At 38.9% G+C, this 27,193-nt stretch overlaps 1 protein-coding gene across 8 annotated transcripts in view; it reads left to right on the forward strand.

Moving 5' to 3' along the window:
* The first annotated feature begins 3,175 nt into the window (after positions 1 to 3,175).
* LOC143893028 (katanin p80 WD40 repeat-containing subunit B1 homolog KTN80.4-like) overlaps positions 3,176 to 27,193 on the forward strand; it is a 39,103-nt gene continuing 15,085 nt past the window's right edge. For 3 of the 8 annotated variants that reach the window (XR_013255682.1, XR_013255683.1, XM_077397968.1), the window contains exons 1-11: positions 3,176 to 3,471; positions 11,845 to 11,975; positions 13,766 to 13,883; positions 14,229 to 14,455; positions 14,580 to 14,682; positions 23,266 to 23,336; positions 24,297 to 24,371; positions 24,455 to 24,598; positions 24,724 to 24,904; positions 25,531 to 25,782; positions 25,917 to 26,099. Coding sequence is in view for 2 of the 8 variants with exons in the window: in XM_077397968.1 (XP_077254083.1) it covers positions 3,447 to 3,471; positions 11,845 to 11,975; positions 13,766 to 13,883; positions 14,229 to 14,455; positions 14,580 to 14,682; positions 23,266 to 23,336; positions 24,297 to 24,371; positions 24,455 to 24,598; positions 24,724 to 24,904; positions 25,531 to 25,782; positions 25,917 to 26,099 (1,510 nt within the window). In the remaining 6 variants the exon portion in view is untranslated. Of the gene's footprint in view, positions 3,472 to 11,844; positions 11,976 to 13,765; positions 13,884 to 14,228; positions 14,456 to 14,579; positions 14,683 to 23,265; positions 23,337 to 24,296; positions 24,372 to 24,454; positions 24,599 to 24,723; positions 24,905 to 25,530; positions 25,783 to 25,916; positions 26,100 to 27,193 lie in introns of those variants that run through there. The other 5 variants (XR_013255680.1, XM_077397967.1, XR_013255681.1 and 2 more) reach the window with 4 other exon arrangements.

A 27,193-nucleotide genomic window follows, 5' to 3' on the forward strand; every position in this document is an offset into this window, starting at 1 on the left:
GACCAAGAGTATGTGAAAGATAGAGACCCTTTGACATTTTCACAAGTAGCGAGTGGTGAGGACTCTAATTTATGGGATGAGGCCATGAAAGAAGAATTAGAGTCTATGGCTAGGAACCAAGTCTGGGATCTTGTTGAATTGCCTAAAGGGGCTAAAGCCATTGACTGTAAGTGGGTCTATAAGATTAAAAGAGACTCTGCTGGTAATATCGAAAGATATAAAACGAGACTTGTTGCTAAAGAATTCACTCAAAAAGGGGCGTAGATTATTATGGGACTTTTTCACCAGTTTCGAAAAGGGACTCATTGATAATTACAATGGCCCCTGTAGCTCATTTTGATTGAGAGTTACATCAAATGAATAAGGCATCATTTCCGGTTGGAGGTGTATGCTGCTATGATTCGTACATTTGTGACATATTATAAAGGTCTACAATAAAGACAGAGTTAAAGATATTTGGGATTGATGTTTTTCCCCCAAAAAAAAAAACAATTGTCATAAAGTTTTTAAATTATCTATCTTAAGACTCTAAGTTACTTTGTGAATGTACCAATGTGGACAAAGTGAGAGAATGTTGGCATTTTTAGAGTGGCCCACATTGGTGGGACCCACTTTAAGTGAAAACGTTGGCTTTTCTATTCCACCTTGTATTCTAATTACAAAGTGAGTCTTAGGGATAAATCCCAAGTGTTTAAGAACTCTATAAACACATTAGTGTTAGAGGTGTGGAAGGACACAAACTCTTATGATCCAAAATCTATAAATATGGGTTGCGTTTGATGGGAACAACACTCATAACGTATAGCTAAAGTCCATCCTAAAGAGAGGGTCCCTAATCTAAGAGGAAAATTGTGCCTGCGATTCCATCGATCGAGCCTTAAGGTCTTCTACAGATTAGAAGATCTCTCTTCTCTTGTTTGTGTGGCGCAGCGGAGATCGTGTTCGTAAAAGCTCGAAGGATTCGTGATCTTTGATTCTAATCGCCATAGCCGGAGGTAAGTTCCGCATTAATTTCAAATTAAATAAAGTCTAAACAATACAGACATTTGGAATGGAATTGGCAAGATATCCTTGAGATTATTTTGCTAAATTGATAGTGTACAATATGCGTTTGAAAACCCCGATGCCATAAATTTTGGAAAACAACACGATTTATTAAAGCCAACGAGGGAGAGAGAGAGAGAGAGTGGGAAACGAAAAGAAAAGAAAAGAAAATAGTAAAGGCAATGAGAAAGAGAGTTGGCGTTTGGAAACCCAAATGCCATAAATTTTGAAAAACAAAACGATTTATTAAATGCAGGGAGAGAGAGTTGCATGAATAGGCAAGAAACAAAACGAATAAGAAATAAATTATTAAAGACAAAGAGAGAGATGCGTGAATGGGCAGATTTTTATGAGTAAAGGCATTGCTAATATAAAAGGTACAAGTGGAGCGCAATGTGGTGCGCGCACAGATTAGATATCTAGTAATGTGAATCTTTTGTCATTGATATGCCATTTCTAACTGTCCATCCATGTCAAGCCACAAAAATATATATTTATTAGATGGAAAGATTTAATCAATGGTGTGATTTTTTTATCCAGAGGTGATCAAAAGCAATGGCAATCAAGTGGGCGTCTTAGATCAACCAACGGTGGGACCCTTGATGCCGTAGTTGTGTGTTCCCCAATGTATTGCTACTGATTGTGCGGAACTTTCCCAGGAAATTCCTGCAATCCAAACACAACCAAAAAGGGAGCTTTACATTTATAAGGTTCTAAAGAGGGAAATGATACAATGGCTCCCTCTTCTTCCCTGTGCCACCTGCCTGTACCATAATAGTGTTGTCTCATAAATATAATAGAGGGCATAGCCGAGGGAAGAAAAGGGGGCGAATATATCATTTGCCTTTTAAATAAACTCTGCCGCCAATCCTGATTTTGTATTATATATAAAAATAAATATACATTGTTTGTAAATAATCACATTTAACTTCAGAATCATCTGGTTAAAGATTAGAATAATGATCTCATCTTGATAAACAAAATAATGCATACATGGAACATTTTAATCAGGGTCACTGTTCCAAATTGAAACTGCACGAAGACCTTATTCTCAAGATTGAGGACTGCAGGCTCGTACCTGTTTGGATTGCAAGAAAAAAGAAATTATTTGGATTTATATTTTTTTTTTGGAAATTTAAAGGGGATTGAAATGATTGTAGTTAATTTGGAGAGATATTATCAGAACTTGATGCTCCCTCTTGGTAAAAATTGGTCTAAGATATCTTTTATTGTATGCAAAAGAAAGTAAATTTTAGAAATATTTTTCCATTCTAAACATTTCTGGAAAATTCTTGCAATCCAAACCCTGCCTGAAGGTATTTTTTTTCCTTGTTGTGCTTGATTGAAGGTCTGGAATCATCCATTGTCCATTGAAGTAGTAGAAGTTTTCTTTGGGAGGTAATCTGGGATTTGAACCTTCGACCTCTACGTCGAAGAACAAACCGTTTATTTAAATAGGCTGGGGAAATTGCTTGGGACCAACAGAGAAGGCATTTCGCATAATCCTATGTGGCTGCTCTCCCGCGCAACAGCCATTCCACGAAATGCCTTGTGGTCCCCAGCAAATCCCAATAGATTCCAAAAAAAACTCTTCATAGTATTATGATCCTAGGTCCTAACCATCTGCTGTTTTTAAAGGGAAATGATATTTTCGCCCCCTTGATCACCAGGGACACCCATTTGCCAGTGTAGACATAAAGTACAACAACCCCCTTTTTGCCATTGATACACTGATGCTGGGTGTCCCTAGTGATCAAAAGGGGCGTAAATATCACTTCCCTGTCTAGAAAGCGTGCTAACCAACCCTCCAATTCTCCAAAGATAATAGAATGGTTAGGATCATTTCTATGGGATGATCATCTACTAGAAATGGCTTATTTAAATGAGTTGTTTGGATCATCTATCCAATCATGCGGGTCCCACTGCAAGTACGTGCTGACACCTCGCCTATCAGGTCTGTACATGTGGTAGTGGGCCATGCCCATCCAAATTACGTTGGCCGTTTGGCCGTTGGCGGATACCCTCATACGCATACCCTCGCAAAAATTTCTTTGGGAACTGATGGGTATTTTTGTCCTAAAAGTTCAGTCAATCTGAGTCATCAGATTCCCTTTTTTCTATTTTGTTTTTTTCTTTTGGCTTTCCAGTCCAGCATCGCTGAAAAGAAAAGTGGGTCGGGGCTCTGCAATCTCTACGTCTCTTCTCTCTGAATCGGAATCCGTATCTGAAAATTTTCTCCCGCATCTCGAAGATCTGAAATTCAAAACGCTGCTTTCTCTCGAATTTTGACGCTATCGTTCGGTGCATGTGAGTTCCAGTCTCGTCTGATATCAGCTCAATCTCAGACTTTTCGGAAGATTGATGAGTGGATCGGGACGGATATTTTCTCGTTTGCTCTGGAGATGGCAAAGCGAGGCTACAAATTGCGTATCCTTTTTTTTAGCAAAATTCAGCTGAAATGACTGGTTGTAATGAAATGAGCTCTGGCTGGAGAGATTTCTAGTTAGGGTTAGGGTTTAATGTTTCACGTTCCTTCTTTCAGAGTGACTCTGATGAAACCACGTTTTGATCTAGCGTAGATGCTTTCATCTGATCTAGGGTTTTTCTCCGACTCGAATTAGTGGATATTATAAGTAATACTCTTGGATTTAACTGCTGTGCTTGATTAACATCTGTTTTTGTTTGACAAGTTTTGAACTCTTGATTGGTAAATTAATCGTGCTGTTTTATTTCACGTGGGATTTTGTGATATTTGAGTGAGCGGAGTGGGAAAATTTACACTTTAATTTTGCTGAAATGATCGTAGGATATGGTGCTGTAGGAGAAGATTTGATCGCTGAAGTAGTAGCATTACCTTTTTTGATCTAGTGCGGAATGAGTGGATTAAAAAAGAAACACCTCTTTAGTTGTAATGCTCTTTTAGGATCTGTGTTTGCTTGACATGATTTGAGTACTCATGCTGCTTTGAGCGAGGCTTTCATGCTTACTTGGATGCGTGGATTTGAAAGAAGAAAATATATGTTGATTGAACTGAAATATTTGATTAGGACCTTCTTTTGTTGGAGGAGTTTCTATCTAGCCTCTTGTGTTGCATTACTGTAAAGTAACGTGTTGGTTGTATGAGCTGTTTTTACTTTTTACAAAAGTTCACTTAGAATGTTTTCTAGATCTTATTTGAGAAATTTCAATCTATCCTTTTTGTGTTGCTCTAATGCTTATATAAATGGGGTTTTTAGAACTAAACTTGGATTTAGCTGAAATGCTTGCTTAGGCTCTGCTTTTATCCGAGAAATTTCAATCAAGGGTTTGTGCTGCTTTATTATAGAGCTTTGAGTTGCTTATTTGACTGGGGTTTAGAGAAGTGCACTTGGATATCTCTGAAATGAGTGGTTAGGATCTGTTTTTGTTGTAGGATATTTGATTTTTTATTTCATAGATTAACTACGACTTATTTATGTTTTGTGCTACTTGGTGAGTGAAATGTACCTTCGTGCTTTTGAAAAGTAATTGCTTGAATAATTGTACTTCTTTTGGGCCTCTTTGGATGCCACCGAAATTGGTCCTATTTACAAATAAGATTATTCTAATTTAATCTTATTTGCTAATGGAGCGTTAAGGCTTCTCTGAGAGACATCAACTATATCACTTCTAAAACTATTATAACCATTACTTGCAAATAATTGGATTTTACTTCAAAACAATTTGAACATAGGATTATATGCCAATAATTTTTAGAGGTATCTAAAGAGGTACTAAATTGTAGGTTTTATGCTATTGGGATGAGTGGAGTTAGAAGAAATTGAAACTAGAGGTGAACTACTTGGCCAGAAAAAAATTATTATTTGGGAGAAAGTGCAAGCTCTCAAGTGTCACCCTCGTCAGTGAAATATAGGTTCTTAGGAAAGAAATAACCGAGCTTCCACTAATGATACAATGCATATTCTCCTCGCCACAGCCAGCGGCTCTAGTCCAAGGCACACCAAGTTTTTTGTAAATGAATGCATTTCAATCTACATTGACTTGGAGTTTACTAAAAATTTATGGTCAGGATGGATCTTCTTTGTGAAACAAGTCATTCAGAGGACTAGCCAGGAATGCTTGCAACGGTTCGAAGAGGGTTTCCTTGAATTTATTTGTTTGCCCATAAAGCTTTTGATATGGAATGTGCTGGGTCTTTGGTAGTCCGGAATGAAAACCTATATCAAGGAGGTTTTAGGGTGCCACAAACCTGCGTTTTTTCCTGTTCAAGAGACAAAAATTAGCGATTTGTCAGTCATGGTTCTTAGGGAGTTGGCTTGTTATTCTTGCTTCATAATGTGACAACTGGGGCATCTTGGTTTCATGGAATGGACCAAAATTTAATCTGCTGTAAATTTTTTATTAGAACCTTCTTTGTTTTGTTGAGCCTAAGGTAGAGGGATGATGATTTCCAGCGAGCATTTTCCTCTGTCTATGGCCCTAATACAGTAGCTCTTCGCAGTGATTTTTGGTTGGAGTTGGATGCTATTCGTACTAGATAGCAAATTCCGTTGTGTATCGGGTGTGATTTTAACTTTACGCGATTCATGGATGAGAGAGTAGGGCGAGTAGGGTGTTCCTGTATTTCACCTGGTATGGTGGGGTTTTCTAATGTTTTGAGTCTAAATGCTTTCTGGGGCGTGGATTATTTGGGAGAAAACTCGGAGCAGGTCATTTGGATCGTTTTCTCCTCTGCCCCCGATGGGCATCCCTTTTACCAAGTTTGATGCAAATTGCGTTTCCTATACTCATCTCTGATCACTGTCCTGTCCTTTTGGACCTGAAGCTCAGCTCTTGGGGCCCCTCACCCTTCAGATTCGAAATAAGTTGGTTTGAGGAACCTAAGTTTTAGGAGAAAAGTGAGCGGCGGTGGGCCAAAGCAAAGGGGTTCAGATATACTAATGTCCGGTTCGCTCATAAACTTAGATTAATTAAATGGATGTTGAAAGTTTGGGTGAAGGAAGATCTGGGATCGGTGGGGAGGGGGAAAGGTGTTTTACTGAACTGGCTGAGTTGTTTTGATGTTATAGATGAGGAGCTCCCTTTATTAGCTGAGGATATTTTGGAAAGAGAAAATATTAAGGAGTATAACCATATCTTATGTTTATGGTATTTCTAGCTCAGGAGGCATGGGAATAAGTTTAATTCCCTGTTGATCGTTGGGGTGCAAGTCGAAGATTTTTCTTATGTTTTTTCTGAGATACTTTCCTATTTTGAGTGGCTAGATACATCGGAAGATCGATCCTTCCCCATGCTGGAAAACCTTGGGTTTGTGCTGCCAAGGAGAAGCTTGAGAGTAGGTTTTCTGAAGAGGAAATTAGAAATCTTTGTTCACCATGAAATGAGAATATCAGAAGGATATCATAGTTGTGTTTGATGAATTCTTCGAAGGGAAAAGATTAGATAAAGGTACCAGGGCCACATTCGTCTCACTCAATCCTAAGAAGGATGGGACAGATTGCTTGGCAGACATTAAACCTATTAGTTTGGTGGGAAGTGTGTACAGTGTACACGGTCCTGTCTAAAGTTTTTGGTAATAGAATTAGGGGTGTGGTGGGAGGAATCCTATCCAAACACCAAAGTGCTTTTTTTCAGGGCAGACAAATTTCAGATGGTACTTTATTGGCTTGTGTGGACTATTATTATAAAAGACGGAGGCATGGTATCATCTGAAAGCTTGAAATGGAATTGGCTTATGACAGGGTTGATTGAAGTTGATTTGATTTTTTATTGGGCAAAATGGGCTTTAGAACTAGATGGAGGGTCTGGATGCATAATTCTGCTATCCTAAGATAGAAATCACTCATGTGTAATACACATATGACACTCTTCTGTTATTAGCTTTGATGATTGGAAGATTATAACTATGAAAGCGGTTTTGCGTTGCCATGAAGCTGTATCCGGGCAACAGATTAATTTTTCCAAGACTGCGGTAATGGGTCTTAGTTTGGGGGATGTGGAGGATGTTAGGGTGGCTAATCTACCTGAATGTTGTCACCAGATTTCGGTTTTGGTTTCGATCACAACAAAACAGTAACTTTTCAGTTTCTGATGTAAATTTCGATGGGAGTCCTGTCCTGTAAAATCGCAGAAACGTAGAGAAATATATGAAAATGATACCTTTTAAAAAAAAAACAAAAAAAAAAAAATGAAAATGATATAATTTTAAGATGTAATTTCAGGAGATGCTAGATTGAGCACAAATACATGCTTAGGAACCATCACATAAGCAAGACAACTATCCATAACATTTTAACAACATCTAACACCTACTGATATGTAATTCATATCACATTTCATGTGTAATTTATGTAATTCATATCACATTTCATGTGTAATTTATATAAATACGTTTACATAATACATACAACACATTTAACATGCAATTCGTATAAACATAAGTATGTAACTCATTCTGATATAATTATGTCACAACACATTTTTTTGAATGGTACATATTACGTAACACATTTCACATGATATAGTATAATAAATATAATTTCAGTCAGGATTGAGCCTCTAGCTCAGTGGTCAAGGCATTGTTCTTCAACATAGAGGTCAGAGGTTCAATCCCAGTTTACCTACCGAAAAAAGTATAATTTCAGTCGTTTCGTGTCGGGTTTCAGCGGAAATTTAAAATCATGGTCGTCTTAGTGTGTGTGTGTTTTTTTTATAATGGTACCTGATTTTATTGAAAAAAAGACCGAGGTGGTCAAGATGCAAACCAGATAAGAGGAAACAAAATTTAATAACAAGAAAAAGCGAGGGCTTTTTGGGTTGGGGGGGGGGGGGGGGGGGGGTATTGTGGGGTTGTCAGTATTATGCCCAACACTTATCTTTGATTACCAATTTGTATTGGGAAGACCTTCCAAAGGGATGTGGGAATATGTGTTCGAGACAGAGGAGAGAAAGCTTTTTCCTTTGGAAAAGAGCCTTCTTGCCTTGGGCGATATAATTTCTCTTATGAAAGCTATCCTATCCGACCTTCCTTGGTACTTTATGTCCCTATTTCGGTGCCTGACTTAGGTGTTGAAACTTATTGAATATTACTTCAAATATATTTTATTTGGAATGACCAACAGGGTTGCATAAAGTATCACTTGGGATGAGGCGTGTCGGACAAAAAATGAGGCTGGGTGTGGTATTATAAGATTACGCTTGATGAGCAATACCCTTATGGGGAAACAAATCTAGATGTTCGGGATTAAAAGGGATCATTTGTGGCATCTTGCTATAGAGAAGTGCGGATCAAACTCTAGGGGTTGGTATTTGCTTGACCAAAGTAGGTACTGGCCCTCTCCACAGCATTGTTCGCTTCTAAGTGGCTATTGGTGTTTGATTCTGGTAGGATAATTGGTGTGTGCCTAGTGCCTTGTGCATCGATTTCTCTTCTGTTTTTTGTGTTGCAAAGGAGATTAGTGTGGGTGCCTCCTATATTAGGTAAAACGGTAGAGTGAGTTGGAAGGTTTACATTAGGAGAGCTTCTTTCGACCCAGAGATTGACTTGGTTGCTTCGTTTTTTGGCTAGTTTGGATTCTGTCTTGATTCCTAGATAGGGGGATCCGGGGATGATCATACGATTTGGTCTAGGTCTTTTGATGATGCATTTCTGTGAGTTCTTTCCATAATCAGCTTGCCCTATGTTTTACACGTTTCCATTCTAGGAAGTTATGGAGAGTACCTGCTCTGCAAAGGGTGGTCGTTTTGTATCGGATCATGTTATTGGATAAAATCTTATTGGTCGACCACCTTCGTAGTCACAAGCAAGGTTTTAAATTTCAGTTTCGGGACCCATCTCGGACCCTAGCGAAACCGAAATTTCGACCGAAATACCGTATTGGATTCAGAAATTAATATTATATGCAATAACTAATTTCGGTCAAAATTCCAAAATTTCGGTAATTTCAGTCGAAATTTCGGGATAATATTAAATAATTAAAAAAGAAGAAGAGATTTTTGATATATTTTCCTTAAATTTCAGCAATTTTTCAGGAGAGTTTTCACACTTCTTGCCTCTTCCCAACCCACGCGTCAAACCTCCCTCTCCACGCGTCTCTATATTTTAGGAAAACTCTATTAAAAATAGAAAAGATAAGTATTAGTCTATTACCCAGTCTCTCTCTCTCTCTCTCTAAAAATAAAAAAGACAACTATAACACATGCGTCTCTCTCTCTCTCTCTCTCTCTCTCTCTCTCTCTCTCTCTCGGTAGCAGAAGCCATTTTCATGTCTTCTTCAACGGGCGAAGCTCGAGGAGGCGTCGATCTCCAACTTTCACCCCGATTCGTCTTCCAACGCCAGATAAATTCTCTTCCAGCCCTCTCTCCATCTCTTCCTCTCTAATCTCGGGACAAAATTTCTGGAAAAAACGAAATTTCGGGAAAAACCGAAATTTCGGTCGAAATAATGTAACATTTCGGCTATCATTTAGGATTTCGGCCGAAATTTAAAACTTTGGTCACAAGAAGATCATTGTTAGCCAGTATGCCTTTTGTCTCATTTTTTTAACCCGGAATTTATCTAGGAACCCGGGGCGGCACCTGAAATTTTATTGATAGAAATAAAAAAGTACAAGAGGAGGGCATGTCATCTTTTAAAAAACATACAAAATACTAAAAAACTACACCACAGTATAAAATACTTATTTAACTCGAACATTAGGAATACTGAGCTGATCACATCTAACAGCCCCCCTTGTGTCTCTTGGGAGATCCAACCAGTTCCAAAAAGTATCATTTAATCTAGTAGGACAAGCATGATTAGCCAACGAATCTGCAGCACAATTACCTTCTCTATACTTGTGAGATATGAAGCAGTTCATACTAGAAATGAGAGACAATATGTCTTTGAGAAAATAATAGATAGACCATGGATGACAATATGCCCTTTGTCTCGTTTCGGAGGAGATTGTTGATCATTTGTTTCTTCATTGTCGAATCTCCCAAGAGATTTGGGACTACATTCTCTGTTAATTTCAATTGATTGGGTTTTACATGGTCACATCGCCCCTCTTTGATTCTTGGCTTTTTGCGCCTTGGCCTACTAGAGGTCCTGCTCTTTCAGGTTTGTTTCTCTCTGCCTCGCTCTGGTTGGTTTGGAAGGAAAGAAGCATAAGGGTTCTCAAGGGAGTTTTGAACGGGTCTGAGCATTCAACAACAAATTTTCTTGACTGTGGTGCACTGGGGCGCAATTCTACCCATTTTTAGAGGGGTTGCTGAGTCTACCATTCGTCATTCTTGGGAGGAGATTTGAGTTGAACTTGGATTGATACCAAATTGATGCAAATCTAGTTCTGACACCAATAAGATGTGAACCGAGATCTGATACAAAACTGGTGCAAACCTGGAGGTTTGTGGGTGAGTTCGAAGAACCTTAGGAGCTTAATGGAGTAGTTTCCAATTAAAAGAAGCCCATATCAACCCCACAATTCATATGAAGCATTCACAATTAATCAACCCTCCTTACTTCATTTTAGCTGTTAAGATGAATCAATCAATGAACTTAAAATCAATCTCATATGACCATAACTATTCTTATCCGAGGAAGCTAACTATATAAATGGCTGCAATAAACAAAAGGGTCTGAATACAAACTGATTATAAGTGGAAAATAAATCTAAGGCCCAAAATAACCATCTATGAAGGAAATAAGGGTCTCAAAGGCAATGGATGTGTAACGGTAGGAATCTAAAAGGTGGAGGTAGGTCAAATAATGTCTAATATAATCAAGATGGCAATGGGAAGGATCTCACCCTTGTAGAGCTGCCCATCAACCTAGAACCTCATGCATCAGAAGCCCAAACGAGCGGTGGAGGAACCTGGAAGGTCTGAACCGTCCAAGGTAACCACCTATGAGGGAAATAAGGGTCTCAAAGGCAATGGATGTGCAATGGTAGGAGTCTAAGAGGTTGAGGTAGGTCAAATAATGTCTAATATAATCAAGATGGCAATGGGAAGGATCTCACCCTTGTAGAGCTGCCATTCAACCTAGAATCTCATGCATTGTTAGCCCAAGCGAGCAGTGGAGGAACCTGGAAGGTCCGAACAGCCCAAGGTAGCAACAACCAACACCCCATCGTGTCCGGAGAGAAAAATAATAAGATAATCGGCACGTGTGCACCCTTGAACTGCAAGATAATAAAAAAGAGAGTATCAAATCCAGCAAGATGAGAAAAGATTCCCATGGTTGAAGGGATAAAAATCAGCAAGACCGAATGGATCAACAAAAGCAATGAAAAGGTGGTAGGAGGGGACTGTTCTGATAAGAAAAGGCCCTATCCAAGCATCAAACAGTACTAGGACTGTGCAATCAGCCAAGAAGGGAAGGAACAAGTGGGAAAAGGGAGAGGAGAATACGCAAGAGGAGAAAGATAGAAGGGATGATGGGAGGATAAGAGATTTGTTTCAATGACAATTTTTGAGGAACCTGTATAACTCTTCAAATTTAGCTGTTTCTTTTTGGTTAGATAGTTATTTTTGTTTAAATTGAATGCTAATCATTTGGATTAGTTGATTAAGAGTTTTATTTCATTCTATTTTTTAAGGAAATGTCTTTGGAAATTTTCTCTGAGAATCTGGATTTTGTGTAACATAGATTTATTTATTTATATTATTGATAGTATCGTGATTACTCTAGAGTTCTGTTCACATTTTGCTGGGTAATTTCTTGTGGGAGGTTTAACTGCTTTGTACACAGTACAGTACGTGTATTTTGAATGTTTTTTGGTAGTAGAATTATTCTGCTTTACTCTACGGCTTGATTTGCTTGACTGAGTGGATTTTAGAGGAATTTGTAGCACATACATCCAATGTCAACTGTTTAAAAATCGGGACAAAATCACGTAGAGTTTTTATAACGGGTGGAGAAGATCACAGGGTGAACCTGTGGGCCATTGGAAGACCAAATTCTTTGCTGGTTAGTTCAATCTTGAAACTTCCCTTACCCTGCGTCTTTTTAATTATAGTCTAAAGAGAATTTTATGAATGCAATATTTGTTTGAAAATTACTTGGAAATTACTTGTTAACTAAATGGGGTATTGCTTAAATCGCTCTCCCCCTAGATCCTTTCAGGTAAAGCAATGTTTCTAGAGGCGTCCTTCCTTTTACTCCCCACATTTCTTCTTCTTCTATGGGCAATTTTAGTTGGAAAAGACTTATAATGACTACTTTAGTGGGAAATAGGATATTTTTTTGTGTGGGCCATCTTTGGGATGAAATTCTTTGGTTTAGATGTAGGCCCATGCAACAACTGATGCCAAGCCGTGTTTATTTCAGTGGGTGGGCTGGCCACATAGTGCGAACTGCACTTGGTTGCATGTCAGGCTTGACAGCATGATAGATACAGTGTGCCGTAGTATGCATTAGATGGTGGGCCTACTAACACATGATGCAAACTGTGCTTGGTAATGCATTGGACTTGCCCTTGTGGTGCAAGTGCAACCATGCTTGGACGGGCAGGGGCATCGGCCAAAATGCAAGAACGTAGTTCAACAATTTTCGTGGTGGGCCCACAAACACGTGGTGGTATCAATTTACCCTTATTTGCAATTTGGCCGATCCAGGAGGAGTGCGTTGATAACAATTTACCCTTAAATTGATATCAGAGCAAAACATCAATTTGGTATCAATTTTTCAAGCGGGGGAGAATGATGCAGATATTAGGATTTATTTCCGTATTATTTACTTTCTTGTATTTTTATTTCCATGTTATTAGTTTCTAGGATTTTATTTTCCATGTTATTTAGAATTAGGAAGTTTAGTGTTTTAGGAATTCTTATTTCAGTAGGTTTCTATCTTTTAGGTCGTTAATTGCCTATTCATAGGCCTCTTTACAGCTTATTTTGTAACTTTTGATGATTATTGATATTAAGTAAAGATTATTCTCCCTCTAATTCTTGTTTTCTTCTTCTCTCTTCTGATTTATTCTCCTCTCCCTAAATTCGTCTATTCTTCAGGTTATTTTCTTCTCTTTTTCCCCTGTTCTTCTAATTCTATTCCTTTCGTCTATTTCTCTCTCCTTTCCTCAATTTTCCTTCACGGTGCTGCATCATGTGGCACAAGTGTAGCCTGATGCGTCCTATTCTCAGCCATGCTAGGCCCAGCCATGAGGCACGGACAGTCTTTGAGAGCTCTTGATGAAAGGTCCGTGTACACGTACAAGCTAAAGAATTTTTTGGTAAACCGATTCCTTCAAAATCGGACGGACTTCCATAAAAATCGGATTCATAAGGCATAAGTGAGAAATTAATTTCCATAATTTTTAAGTAGATCGATTTCCCCACAAAAATTATTTCCATGGAAAAGTAGCTTACAATGCAGCAGAGAACTTTTTCTATGGAAATCAATTTCCAGGGATACAAATGACCCCTAATGGTTCATTTGGTTATAAAGCCCAAATAGATTTTGGTTGCAATGTATATGGAGACTTCCATTCAAATGGAACCTAAGGTAATGAGTTAACTTCTAAAGAAAGAAGATTAATAGGTACTTGTTGCCACATGTTTCTTGCATTTATTATATTCAGAGCTTACTTATATCAAGAAGAAGATTAAAATCTGCATTGTTGCTTGTCCATGCATGTTAAACCGATACGCTTTATGACTGTTAGTTTGATGGTCGGACACTGTAACATGGTAACTAGGTCCTAGCTGTGGGTGTAACATTACTTTCTGTGACAACGTCTATTTCTTGGTGTAAATCTGCAGAGCCTTTCTGGTCACACAAGTCCAGTTGAATCTGTAACTTTTGATTCAGCAGAGGTTTTGGCGGTGTCTGGAACTTCCAGTGGCGCGATAAAGCTGTGGGATTTGGAGGAGGCAAAGAGTGAGTTCAGTACATCCCGCTGACCTGAAAATATGAACTATAGCTTAGACACTTGATGAGATGGCTTGGTGAGTCGACAAGATGAGACATAAAATCAAAGCTTGCAAATCATGCAGTGTTAAAGGATACACCTGATTATGTGAATCTTCTGAGTTGACTGACCTAGTCCATGATCCCGAATCAAGTAATAAACCTAACGACTCAAGTCTTGAGTCTAATCATTTAAACTTTCAAATGAATCTATATCATACCAGTTTTTGGAGCAATGCCTATTGGTAATCAAGTACCTACAAACTGCAGAACCTCTAATTTGGTTGTTAACTTGTTATCGTTGTTGACGTGTAGTTGTTCGCACTATTACTGGGCACAGGACAAATTGCACCTCTGTCGAATTCCATCCATTTGGCGAATTCTTTGCATCTGGTTCTTTGGATACTAATCTTAAGATCTGGGATATTAGAAGGAAGGGATGCATTCACACTTATAAAGGCCATACTCGAGGAATTAGTACCATTAGATTCACTCCTGATGGTCGCTGGGTTGTTTCTGGTGGTGAAGACAATGTTGTAAAGGTAATAATGGTGTCCTCATATCCTTGTTATCGTAAACCAGGATTAGTGAAGCTTAGCACTAGAACTGGAGTGCATTCGCATTAATGGAATTAACTAATTTCTTTGTCAAAAAAGTTCTGAACAGATATGGGATCTTACTGCTGGTAAACTATTGCATGATTTCAAGGTCCATGAAGGACAAATTCGGTGCATAGATTTTCATCCTCATGAGTTCCTCCTAGCAACAGGTGCATGCTTGAGTCCTATATGTGCAAGTTCACAATTCTTCTTTTTTTTTTTTGAATGGTGCGCAAGTTTACAATTCTTCCATGCATTTGCCTCTGCAAATAGCTGATAACACTGGCATCCTCTTTTATTTCAGCATGTTCTGTTTGCTTACTCCGTTTCACAGCTAGTTTTTAAGTGGGGACATCGTACCCTCCAATTCTTTTTTTTTTGTTTTGAAAAATGACATATTATATATAAAGTAAATCATACGAAAATTACATAAGGTAGGGGACCAGGAGTCCCTCTATGCTTTACAACGTATGGAACCCAGGAGATCACCACCTGGGCATAAAAGAAGAACAACCAAAATTTCCTTAAGTCCTTTCATAATCATCCCATCCTTCGAATTAGATTCGTCTGAACCCACCACCAAAACAAAATGCCTCTTTTCCAAGAGCCCTGAAGAACCTTGCGAGACCCTGATATATACTTATCGAAAAACTATACAATCTTCCAATGAGGATCTTGAATAAACTCCCCTTCAAGATGAGCACTTTTGTAAATCCAACAAGAGTCACTCAACCTCGGATACAAAGGCCTCCTCATGCGATACAATAGCCATGAGTTCCTCATCCTTTGGATTCTTTTCTTCAAATTCCCGTTTCCGTTTAATCATAACCTCCAGCTAGGTTTGTTCATTAATCGGGTTAAACCGAAATAACCGACCGACCGAACCGAACCGAAATAACTTAATTCGGTTCAGTTCGGAAATTAGTCAGTTCGGTTTCGGTTTTGGAAACAGTATTATTTCGGTTTTCGGTTTCATGATCGGTTAGTGTCGAAAACAATTCGGTTTAACCGAAAAACCGAAGTTGGGGGATCATCTAGGACATTTCGGTTTTGGTTTTGGGTTTTAAAATTGATGAAGACTTGCACTTATTACTTAGACTAAGTAAAATATTGGGGTTGTACTGAGTAAAAAAGTGGGTGAATATTTATTCAATATAAGACTAATAATATCTCACGATTCTCATTTGATTTCTCACCCGTTTTCATTCTTTATTTTTAGGGTTTGGAAATTGGAAGAACTGAACTTAGGGTTTTGGTTTTGGACTTTAGGGCTTTTGGGTTTTGGCTGTTGCTGTCGGCGATCGAAACTCTGGCGATCGCGACCACGGCTTCGACCTCGCCTCTGACGACATCAAATCTCTTTCCATTCTAGGGTTTATAGCTTTGTGCTTGGTATTTTAGGATTTGTGGGAGGAAATAGAAGAAGAGGAGGATTTGGGATTGATCTTTTAGGGTTTGTGGGAGAAATAGAAGAAGAAGAAGAAGAAGAAGATTGAAGGAGATCGGCAAGAAGAAAAATCGGTTAGGGTTTTGGGTCTGCTGGTCTTGGCATCTTGCCATTTTAGGGTTTCAAGTTCTCAAAAAAATAAAAGAAAAAGATCAAAGGGAGGAAGGTAACACTTATTTACTTCTTATATTCTTATTTGCTTTGTATTTCCATCTTCTTAGTGGAAATACTCTAGTTGCTCCATTTAAAAAAAAATACCCTAATTGCTTTGTCTCATATTATCTATGATTCTGTGTTACTGATTTTTTTTAGTTTTGGACCTTTTGAATAAATAAAAGTGAACACTGTTTACTAATTTGGTTCTAACCGAACAAACCAAAATAACCAAAACCAAATTTCGGTTTTGGTTCGTTTCGGTTGGTATAAATTTCGGTTCAGTTAGACAATTTCAGTAACCGAAATATTTCGGTTCGGTTTTTTTTTGGGGGGTTCGGTTCGGTTTTAACCGAATGAACAGGCCTACCTCCAGCTTCTGAATCCCAATCGCCTTATCTGCATCCACCGTAGAAGCCTCAAATTCTTTTCATCCGCCAGGTACTTGTTAAAGAGGGGGGGTACTTATGCATAGGCGAATGGGTTTCTTTAACATTGTGCGACCCTGTTACACTAAAGAAGACTTTCGGCCTCATATTGGCCGCCTCTTTAAAGAGCTTCCATTGCCTCTTCAGGAAGTCCCTAATGACTTCTCTCGGCGTTGGTGATAATTAGGAGGCCAACTCTTCGTTATAGGCCAAAGCTTTTATCCTACAAAGAGTTTCCTCCATTTCTAATAAATCCACGGTCCACTTTCTCTTTCGTCCCAACACCGGAGTATTCAAGGAAGAGGAAGTATCGTTCAAGTTCTCCATCTGGTCTTTTTCTCCTTTTTCTTTACCTCTGCACTCTATATGTACAAAGGGAACGAAGGGACGAGAAGGTGATTACTCCTACCTTTGTGACTTGGGTTACGGCCTCGATATGGCCACTGACCAAGGACCAGGTGTCCCTTCTCACACTCATTATAGCGTACAAAGATCTCATCCTACAATAAATGGGCATTTATGGAGCCGTAGTACTCATTTCCGTTTGGCCCAAATCGAGAAGACCTTTTCGACGTCCAATGATACAAAACAACAAGGAATTGAATTCTTTAATCAAAAGTTTTTTATAAGGCTCAGATCCTGGTCCCAATGGATCTCTTAATTCTTCCTTTCTTTAAATGATGATTATCATTTCTCCAGGTAGCGCCATCGCTACAATACCAACGTCAGAGGTCATTAAAGGTTAAGTGCGACCTTTCTTGATACTATCTCCAATACCACACACCATCCAACTTCACCCTAGCCAGAGGCTAGCGTGACCCCAAATAACCTTCATCCGAAAGCAACAAAGGCCTTGGGTAACTGGGAGGGCCAAACATAACTCCTAGGGTTCTTGACAATATTTTTACTTTTATCCTCCAGCCCTTATGAAGGTAACTTTTTGGGTATATCCGGCTTTCTCTTGAGTAAATTTCCTCGAGGGTACCCCCCATAATGCGATTCGGACAGTTCCACTTCAGACCTTTGCATCCAAACTAGGCCAGAATTAGGCTTTCGAGACCTAGGCTTTGACCCTGAATATGACCCAGAAAGATATAGGCCAGGGGTCCCAGGTTTAATGACTCCCAACACTTTCCTTGGCTTCACAAGCCTTCCCTTCCAGGTTAAAATACGTGCGGATCTAGCACGCTTAGGTGTTTGTTTAAGAGAGGGACCCTCCAGCCTGAAACCTTCTTTAATGTGACCAGATCCAACAGGTAAAAGGCATACTTGTCCATATTGCTCGTTTGATGATCCCGAGGCACATCCATCATTCAGAGAGGGAAGCAGAGAAAGGGAAGGATTTTTGGGAAGATCACCCTGCATTTTTCCTGCCGCTTCGACTGAATGGTGAAAGTTGAAATTTGAATCAAAAGAAGCGGGCCCCGAAAGATCATTGGGCCTCCTACCTTGGACTGCCCAAGATGGCAAAGGGGGTCTCATCACCTGTGTCGTCGGCTGACTTTCCAAAAAGGGGTTACAATCCATCACTTCTCCCTTCTCCGGGGAGATCAGTAGCTCCGAGTAGTGGGAAGCAAGGTTTAAAATTTCGGTTTCGGTACCGATTTCGGACCTTGAAATTTCGAAATTTCGACCGAAATCTGGTACCAAACCCGAAACTAATATTTTATTCAATATTAAATTTTGGCCGAAATTATCGAAATTTCGGTGAAATATTAAATTAATATTAAAAAAAAAGATTTTTTGGGTCAAATTTCGGAAAAACCGAAATTTTGACCTAAATTCCGAAATTTCGGTTGAAATAAATGACCGTTTCAGTTTTTACCCATTTCGGTGTCGGTCTCCACCGAAATCCGAAATTTCGGATTTCGGTCGAAATTTAAAACCATGGTGGGAGGAATTACAATGAGTAGCGTTGGAGCCCAATTGAGGCCCAATATCCTGGATTTTGATTCCGACTATGTAACAATGACTTGAAATCCGTACCTTAACATAGGAGGAGGATAACTTTCATCGAGGAGCAAAGATTTTAGCCGACACAAAGTTCATAAACTGGTTATGGCTCCCTTCCATTTTCACCTCCAAAACCTTGCCAAATAGATTTCCTAAAGCTTCAACCGTTGAGGTTGCCCATACATGCAGTGGGATGCCATAGAATTTAACCCCAAGTGCTTCTGTACCTTGCACATATTTTTGGTTCCAGATGGCCAAAGAAGACAAATGATTACCCCAGACCTTATCCCTCTTGGCCAGGATCTCGGTAGCCACGTCCTCTGATTCAAACATAAACAGGACTTCGTCCTTTGACAAGGTACATGGGCTAGGAAGGGATGGGATGTCCCAAACTCTTTTTGCCCACATCCAAAGTTCATTTAGGGTCCCAAGTGTTTCCTTCTTCTTCCTATCAAGCAGGCTTTTAAGGTATCCGACCTCGTTTCCACCTCCTTTCCCGAAATAGATAAGGACATGATCCCTTCCTTCAATGATGAGGAGATCGTCCCAGAGTCAGGCCACTGGTCAACCTCCTTATTATCATTAGCCGATAAGGCTGCCGGATTGATGGGATTCGCACCAAAAGATGAAACACCTTCCTTTCTATCCAGATGACACCGTCGGCATCTACCCCTCCATTTGAAGTTAAGGTAGTCGCAAGTTGGGCAAAGTCAGTCCCCAGGCCTCCAGCTCGATTCCTCCTTGCTTCTTCCTTTCCGAGCATCCCCCACCGGAGAGGAGGTTGTGAAACCAGTTGGGTGACCCTTTTTCTTCCGCTTACACCATCGACATCGACATCGACTCCGCCATCTAAAATTATAATAATCACAAGCTGAGCAGAACCAATCCCCCAACCTCATGCTAGATCCCCAGTTTGGGCCCCTTATTTGCTAAAAATGGCTTTGGTTCCTCAGCTTCCAGTTAATAAATCAGAAATTCTTGAAAACAAGGAATAAGAGCTCTGTTCTTTCAAGGTTTGAAAAAATCATGAACATTTACGATTTACAATAAGAGCTCCAACTCTTTTTTTTTTTTTTTTTTTTGAAAGATGACAGATTTCATTAATATTCAAATAGCATTCGGGACCAGGGGTCCCGGCCGGCAATTACAAAATATTAAAGTGAATTAGCACGGGTATCCCCGAAGCCAATTCAAAAGCAGAAAAGAAAATGTTAGAAGCCTCAACTACTCCTTTCCTCTATTGTAACACCCATATCCCTGTACCTATACATGTTCTATTGTATACGTATCCTTTCCTTTATACATTGTTCTTTCCTTTCCTCATCTCTTTAATTGATGTCATTTTGGTCTGCACAAAATTTTAACCTATCTAAAAGAGTACTATTTGAGACTATACAAAATAGAGATTCATGAACCACCAGTGCCATAAAATTCTAATTCAGAATTCGAACCATCCGGGTGTGTAAGGTTCAAGGATTAGCAATTTCAAGAGAAACTGCTGGATTGGCACACTCAAACTGGATAACCACAGCGAAAGAACGAATCTCTCAAGCTTCAGCTATTGGATCTAAAATCTTGGAGGACGACCAGCTCCCCAATAACATTAAGCAACCCAACTCATCAATATAGACAACTAGTCCTGGTTTGATTTAAAATTCTTTAGGCCTGGCCTTTTGTTCTTCCTTATCTCTTTTCTTCATTGTAAGGAACATTTTTTTTGTTGCCCCCAAGTCTTCTTTATATGTGATCCCAAAAACATCCCCTACCGATAAAAGGTCATTAAACTCTTCTGAACGTGATCCCCTACTCCTAGAGTCATCGGGGCTATGATCAACCTGCACTGCCTTACCTCTTGAATCCTTAGGGATGTGGGGCGCCCCATCTTGCAAATCTTCAATACCCCCTGAATTCCCCAGGGACAAGGTAGATCGATTGGTTTCCAGGTTCTAATAGCAGTTTTTCTTTCCTTCTCCCAAAGACGCCGCTGAGTTTGTCTTTCCTTTTCTAGTACCTTACTAATTATGGGAAGGTCAAGAAGGGGCACATGCAGTTCTTTATCGCTTGTTGATTCCGATGCAGGATCCCGATAATTGATGGATGATGAGCTTTTCTTTAGCTGAGCCCATCGCTTTTTTAGCGGACTAAGTGAAATCTCACAGGGTGTCAGAGATTCCTTCCTAGCGAGTTTTTCATTATAACGATGGTCTTTCAATAAATCAATATCTTCGTCCTCAAACGAAAATCCCTGAGTGGGCAAAGAGCATCCATCCTGGATCGATTCTTTTCCTGCCATAGCTGGCGGGCATATAGCATCGAAGTTTTGGGGAAGCTTTGGAGATTCATTAGTTAATCTCTACCCCTTGGATTATCTTTTTTAACTAGTCCTTTGAATTTTCTCGTAAAGGCTGAAAGGCCCCCCTCGAGTGGCTAGTACCTGCAAATTCGAGTTCGTTTTCCTTTGGTGTACTTTGACTTTTCCTGAACAGAGGCGCTTTACTTTAGACTTTTTGTCATTTTGGAACCTTGTTTTAATCTTTAGCGCCTTTTTATCCTTTACCGAGATCAGGATACAACTGTCAACAATATCTTTTCGAAAAGCCTTCCCTTTCTCTCCACGAGATCCTACATTTAATGATTTCCGTGTCAAACCACTTTTAGCCTGGTCTAACTTTTCAGTCGCTTCAGCTTTCCTACTCTCCGACATAACATATGAGACACTGGCGGCAAGCTTGGGCGATTCAAAATTCAAACCGGGTCCCACCAACGGCTCCTTGTCAAATTCACAGATATCAAAAAGTCACCTCCACGCCTGAGGATTGCATTCGCCTGGGATTTAGACTGAAATCAGAAAAGGATATCGACAGAACTAATAGAAAAAGGCTTTTGCAGGTCCGGCAAACCCCAACAATTTTTGGCCCATTCCGAGACGTCTTCCAACAACCAAGATGCAGATTTCAAAGTCCCAATGAGGCAACACTTTAAGTATTGCGTTCGTTCCTCCACCACCTTAAATGGAACCTCCAGAGGTAAGGGGTCGGAATGAGTTTCAACCTGGGAGGGGCCGGCTTTAGGTCTCCAAACCATGACCGGGGCCGATGTGGATTTGTGATCAAGACATTTTCTGCAGGCGTTACGTGTGCCAAAATTTCTATATTGGCATTTCAGGCACATCTAGTCACTACCATTGGACGACAAATGGCGATTAAATTCAGAGGCTCTTCAACTAGGGACTCTTCTGGCCCCAAATTCCAGCCGTCTTGATCGAATCTCCCTGTCTTCAATACTGCCCAAAGACCCTGAGTGGGATCTGGGAGGAGCCCAGTGAGATCTGTTAAGATCGCCACCTTGCCCAAACAAGCTGAGAGTTCTTCGGCAGCAAATACTGAGGATCCCCAATGATTCAAATACTTCCAGAGCAGGATACCTTGCTTCTAGGAAATTTTGGAAGTGAACCACAGTGAGTTCCAGGTTAAAGCCGCAAGGGCAAATTAAGGGTTCCACTAGAAAACCAGAAACCACTTCCGCTCTAACTCTCGGGTAGTCATGATCCCGATTGTTCTTCAGCTCCAACTCTTTTATACATAATGGTTTCTCAAGTATTCAGTGTGCATGCAATTGCATTTGTTATAGGCCTCTTGATTGGATGCATAATAAATAATTTTCTTTTATTGTTATGTTCTTTTTTGGTGCATGCAAAATATGATGTATTACATGGAAAAGTACTACATAACAAATTTACTATGCATGGTTGTAGCTAGAAAATAGCTCATAAGAAAAGATTTGTTCTATGTAAATATATTATATTTTGCATGCGACCGATAAAAATTGTCACTAAATATATTTTATGTCCATTCAAATATCTAATCAGCAAGGTTTAAATTTTTTTATGTCCATTCAAATATCTAATCAGCAAGGTTTTAAATTTCAGTTTCGGTCTTGGTCGCCATGAAACGGAAGCATTTTGGTTTTGGTTAGAAATTTTGGTGGGAATCCTTTAAAATTACGAAAACGTATCAAAACCTATGCAAATGATAGAATTTAAGATTTAACTTCAGGAAATGCTAGAATAATCACATATACACACTTAGAAACCATCACATAAAGATAGCCATTCATAATGGTTTAGCCACATCGAACACCTAGTGACATCTGATAATTCAGTATATACTACCTTTCATGTGTAATTCATATAAATATTTATAATTTATGCGTATTGCATTTTAAATGTGATTCATATAAATATAATTGTGTAATAGATACTAATATAATACCACTAAAAAACATATACTAATATAGTATACCACTAATGCACTTATGCTTTTGGTTTCTGTATGCGTTTCGGTGGGATGAAAACGAAAACAATTCATTTTGATGGAAATTTAAAACCATGCTAATCAGATCTTTAGTGGATCCATCATATGCATGCTCCATGGTCTTTGCCTATGGGAGCTGATTTGGAGGAAGTACAGAACAGTTGAGAGCTGCAACTGTTGCCGATGCAACAAGGTGCTTCAAATGAATCAAATCATAAAATGTGATGTAGAAAGTTTTTTTTTTTTAATTATTAAACCCTAGTAGTAAATCTCTCAACGGCCTATTAAGCCAAGTATTCTGTTATGTTGCACATTGGAGTTCTTTGTATATTTTGATTTTATAATTTTATCATCATCCATGGTTCACAAAAGTGCTTAAAGTTTGTTCATATGTGCCTTCTATCCCCCGGTGGCACATTTTAACAATTCCCGAAGCTAACACATGAAGTATTTTCATAGGTTCGGCAGACAGAACTGTAAAATTCTGGGATCTAGAAACCTTTGAACTGATTGGCTCTGCAGGACCTGAGGTATGCAAGGTGTTTCTGTATTCTTCGCCTTAAATTGTCATGACCATTACTATTTCCTTCTTTTAGGATATTTGATTTAAAGTTCAAATACAGCTAAGTGTTTCTGTATTCTTCACCGTAAATTGTCACGGCTAACAATTACCTTCTTTTAGGATATTTTATTTGAAGTTCAAATACCCTTAAATCATTCTTCTGTTGTGGCGTGATTCCACTTTTTATTTTTCCTTCACAACATCCTGTTATTTGAAGTAATAAATTTCCTCTATTACTGTTATTGTTGAATGCCATCTCTAAATTGTGTGGTTTCTTTAGAAGCACGTATAGTAGTTTGGCCCAATGTAACAGGGGTTGCTACCACACCTATTGTCCCGCGATCTGGATCGAATGACCCCAAACACGGTACGTTCGCGATCCAGATTGCTAACAATGACGAACCCGTCATCCCGGACAACAAACTCGCATATCCATCTTTGCAAGAGGGAACATTTCAGCGTACAAGGGAAAGGCAATTCACACTAGCTTATTAATTTGTTCATTTATCATGTTTTTATGCTTAGCCTTTTTATTTTCAAGAGCCACTCACAAAAAAAGGGATAAAGCTAGTGGCTTTAGTTGGTCACTGATTCTAGATCTCTTTAATGTCCTACTGCTCCGTGCTTTTCTCGGAATACAAGTTTTAGGTTGTTATACTTAACAAGTTTCTTTCCTATCATGCCAAAAATCTGGAACTTTCCACTTAATAACATCATTCAATCATATTCCAATGAATGGAATTTTAGCACTTGGAGTTGAAAGTGTAATATTAAAGGGAATTTGGAAGTCTGTTTGTATGTTATGTTCTGAGTATGTGTATGTACAGTGGCATAGGGCATTTGCTGGATTGAATTGTAAAATATTGTTAGGTTCATATTGAAGTCTCTTCCTATTTTCCGACAGATTTCATTTTTCTTGTTTTTGTAGGCTACTGGAGTCCGCTCTATGATCTTCCACCCTGATGGAAGAACCCTATTCTGTGGATTAGATGAAAGTTTAAAGGTAGAATGTCTTTCATGACACAATCTTGTTATGTTTCACCGCAGAGAAATCATGTCACATTTGTTATACTTCCTTAAACGTAGGTTTTCTCATGGGAGCCTATAAGATGTCATGATGCTGTAGATATTGGGTGGTCTACTTTGGGGGATCTCAGTATTCATGAGGGAAAACTTTTGGGTTGCTCTTACCATCAAAGCTGTGTTGCAGTTTGGATTGCAGATATTTCGGTAATTCTCTTTATTCTTATTTATTTCAAGTTTCTAAGATGTATTTTTTGATCTGTAGTGGTTTTCAATTTGATCTTGAGTTGCTTCAGATAATACTTATAATATTATTTTTGCTTTCACTGCAGCTCATTGGGCCATATGCAGTTGGCATCATGCCTAAATTAAATGGTCATCCGGAGCCTAAATGTAATCTTGGGGAAGATCAGTATTTTCCACAACTTGGGAGCAGTATAAAGTCTAATATGACATTACTAACTGCACCACACGATTACGGAACCAAAGTGACCCGAAGCTATATTGTGAATTGTAAGCAAGGTTTTAAATTTCGGTTTCGGTGTCAGTTTCGGCCACCACCGAAACCGAAACATTTCAGTTTCGGGCCAAAATTTCGGCCGAAATCATGTAAAAATATGATTATGATTTCGTTTATTTTTTTTTAATTTCGACCGAAATATCTAAAATTTCGGTTGAAATTTCGGCTATTTCGGTGGGAATTTCATAAATTTTGGTGGAAATTATAACATTTCAGTGTACATTTAAAAAATTTCCGTGGAAATTTTGTAAAAAAGTTCAAAAATGAAATTTCAACAGAAATTTCTGCGACATTTCGGCAAAATTTCGGAATCTCGGTGAAATTTCGGCAAAATCTTGTAAAGAAATGACTTCATGTGAATTTCGTTTCGGTTTGTGCCAAAACCGAAATATTTCGGCCGAAACGGCCGAAATTTAAAACTATGATTGTAAGGGATTCTTTTCCATTTGATTCGTGTCTCCCTGTTGGTCTCCCATAAGATGACTATAATATCCTAACACTTTGTAGACATCATACTCTATATTGGTTATCAATAGCCGTTGTTTATGTTCATATCTATGTTTATATCTTGTCTTCCCTAGATGACATCTTTTCTCTCTCTGTTATGTTACTTCTAAAGCCACCAAAAGCAGTCTTAGTACTCCTCCAAGAATTGAGACGGTCCATGCTACAAATGAAGCGCCGCCGTCTTCAACACCTTTCATTATCAGGAGTAATTCAACTCAAAAGAATCCCATGATGGAGGTGCATATGAGCCGTAGTAGTGAAATAATCAGTAGATCTGTTGCGGTTCCTGTGATTGTCCCTAGAAGCAGTCCAGAAGTGGAAAAAGTGGCCAATACTAGAAAAGATTCTGAAACAATTCTTCCTGGTATGATTTTTTTGTTTTTGTTTTTGAATGATTTCCTGGTATGATATTCTGCAAGCCAAGTCACTTGCGGAATCAATCAGATGTCAAAGTTGCTACTGGAAGGCAGTTTATTGAAAATGAATCTGGATCTTCAGGTGAAAGGACCAATGGTTTTGATAGCAGTGGGGGTTTAGACTTTAATTCCGGACTCATGCCCATGGATGAACCCGCAAAAACTGGTGAAGGAAACTGTACTAGTGTCAGTTTCAGTAGCATTGCAGAGAAGTTTGAAAGGATCCTATCAACAGAGTCACCTTTAAGCTTCTTCCCTGAAAACCGTAATGTTCTTTCGATGCTGGTTCTTATCTATAGTTAGATCAGGTTCTTGTTTGTATTATCTCTATTTCGGGAAATGTAAACCATTTTTGGTTTTTTTTTAGGTTTCTTTCCAACTTTCCTGGCTAGCCCAGGTATCCAGATTGCTGTCTATGAAACAAAACTTAACTAAACTGGCTTTGTATGAAATTGCTAATCTGGAAGTGAAGATCCTGTTTACCTCTTTAGTTGACATCAGTCGGTTGAGTTGTTATTGTAATAAGTATTTGCTCAATTGATGGTCGCACGTGTTTCCAAGCTTACATAATTGAAAGAAATGAAAAATCTTAGCTGTTATTCATGATTATATGAGCTGACACAAGTATTGAGTATTTGTGTTGTTTTTGTGGGTATTATTTCAGCATTTTAATGCACAATATGGATAATAATCTACTTTAGATTAATGCTAAAAGGATGGAATTGACCGTGTGAACAATGATGGTCACTGCCAAGTGCCAACTATCCACATGGCACATGTGTATGGTGATCAGGTCTATTGATCTGTTGGAAGTTTGATTAAGTACCTCAAGCCCTAAGATCAGATGATCATAGCCCCTTGATCAAGGTGATTAAAAGCCTCTTCTAGGGTTTTCTCATGAAAAGTTTGACCGTTGATTTTTTGAGACCTTGATCTAGCAGATAAGATCTCTGTTTAGCATAGGACTTGGACTAATTTTGTTGCTCATGGTGGTCCATAAGATCATCAGCCCTTGTCACCAAACACTCCATGTATATGGTGGCCATTGTCGTTCTAGTTCATCGGGACAGTGACCATTCCTTCAGTCAAACTCTTTATTGCAGGCTGATGTTGGAGACTTTTAACAATTTGCTTTTAAACAAGAGATCTTCTTAAAGCAGGCTGTATTTCTCTCTCCAATTTTTCATTTATGATGACACCCTTTTCAGTTTAAGATCTAAAACTTGGCTCTTCTTTCCATTATAATCTGCTCTGAAAAATTGGATTACTTCTTTATATTTACTGAAGATGTGAGAAATCTTGTTATCCTGTTTTGTAGCTTAATAATCTTATAAGCGCTAAATGAATATTTATTTTTCA

This window comes from Tasmannia lanceolata, unplaced genomic scaffold, assembly GCF_043159265.1.
Source record: "Tasmannia lanceolata isolate RefF3 unplaced genomic scaffold, GAP_Taslan_0.1 ptg000015l, whole genome shotgun sequence".
NCBI lineage: Eukaryota > Viridiplantae > Streptophyta > Magnoliopsida > Canellales > Winteraceae > Tasmannia > Tasmannia lanceolata.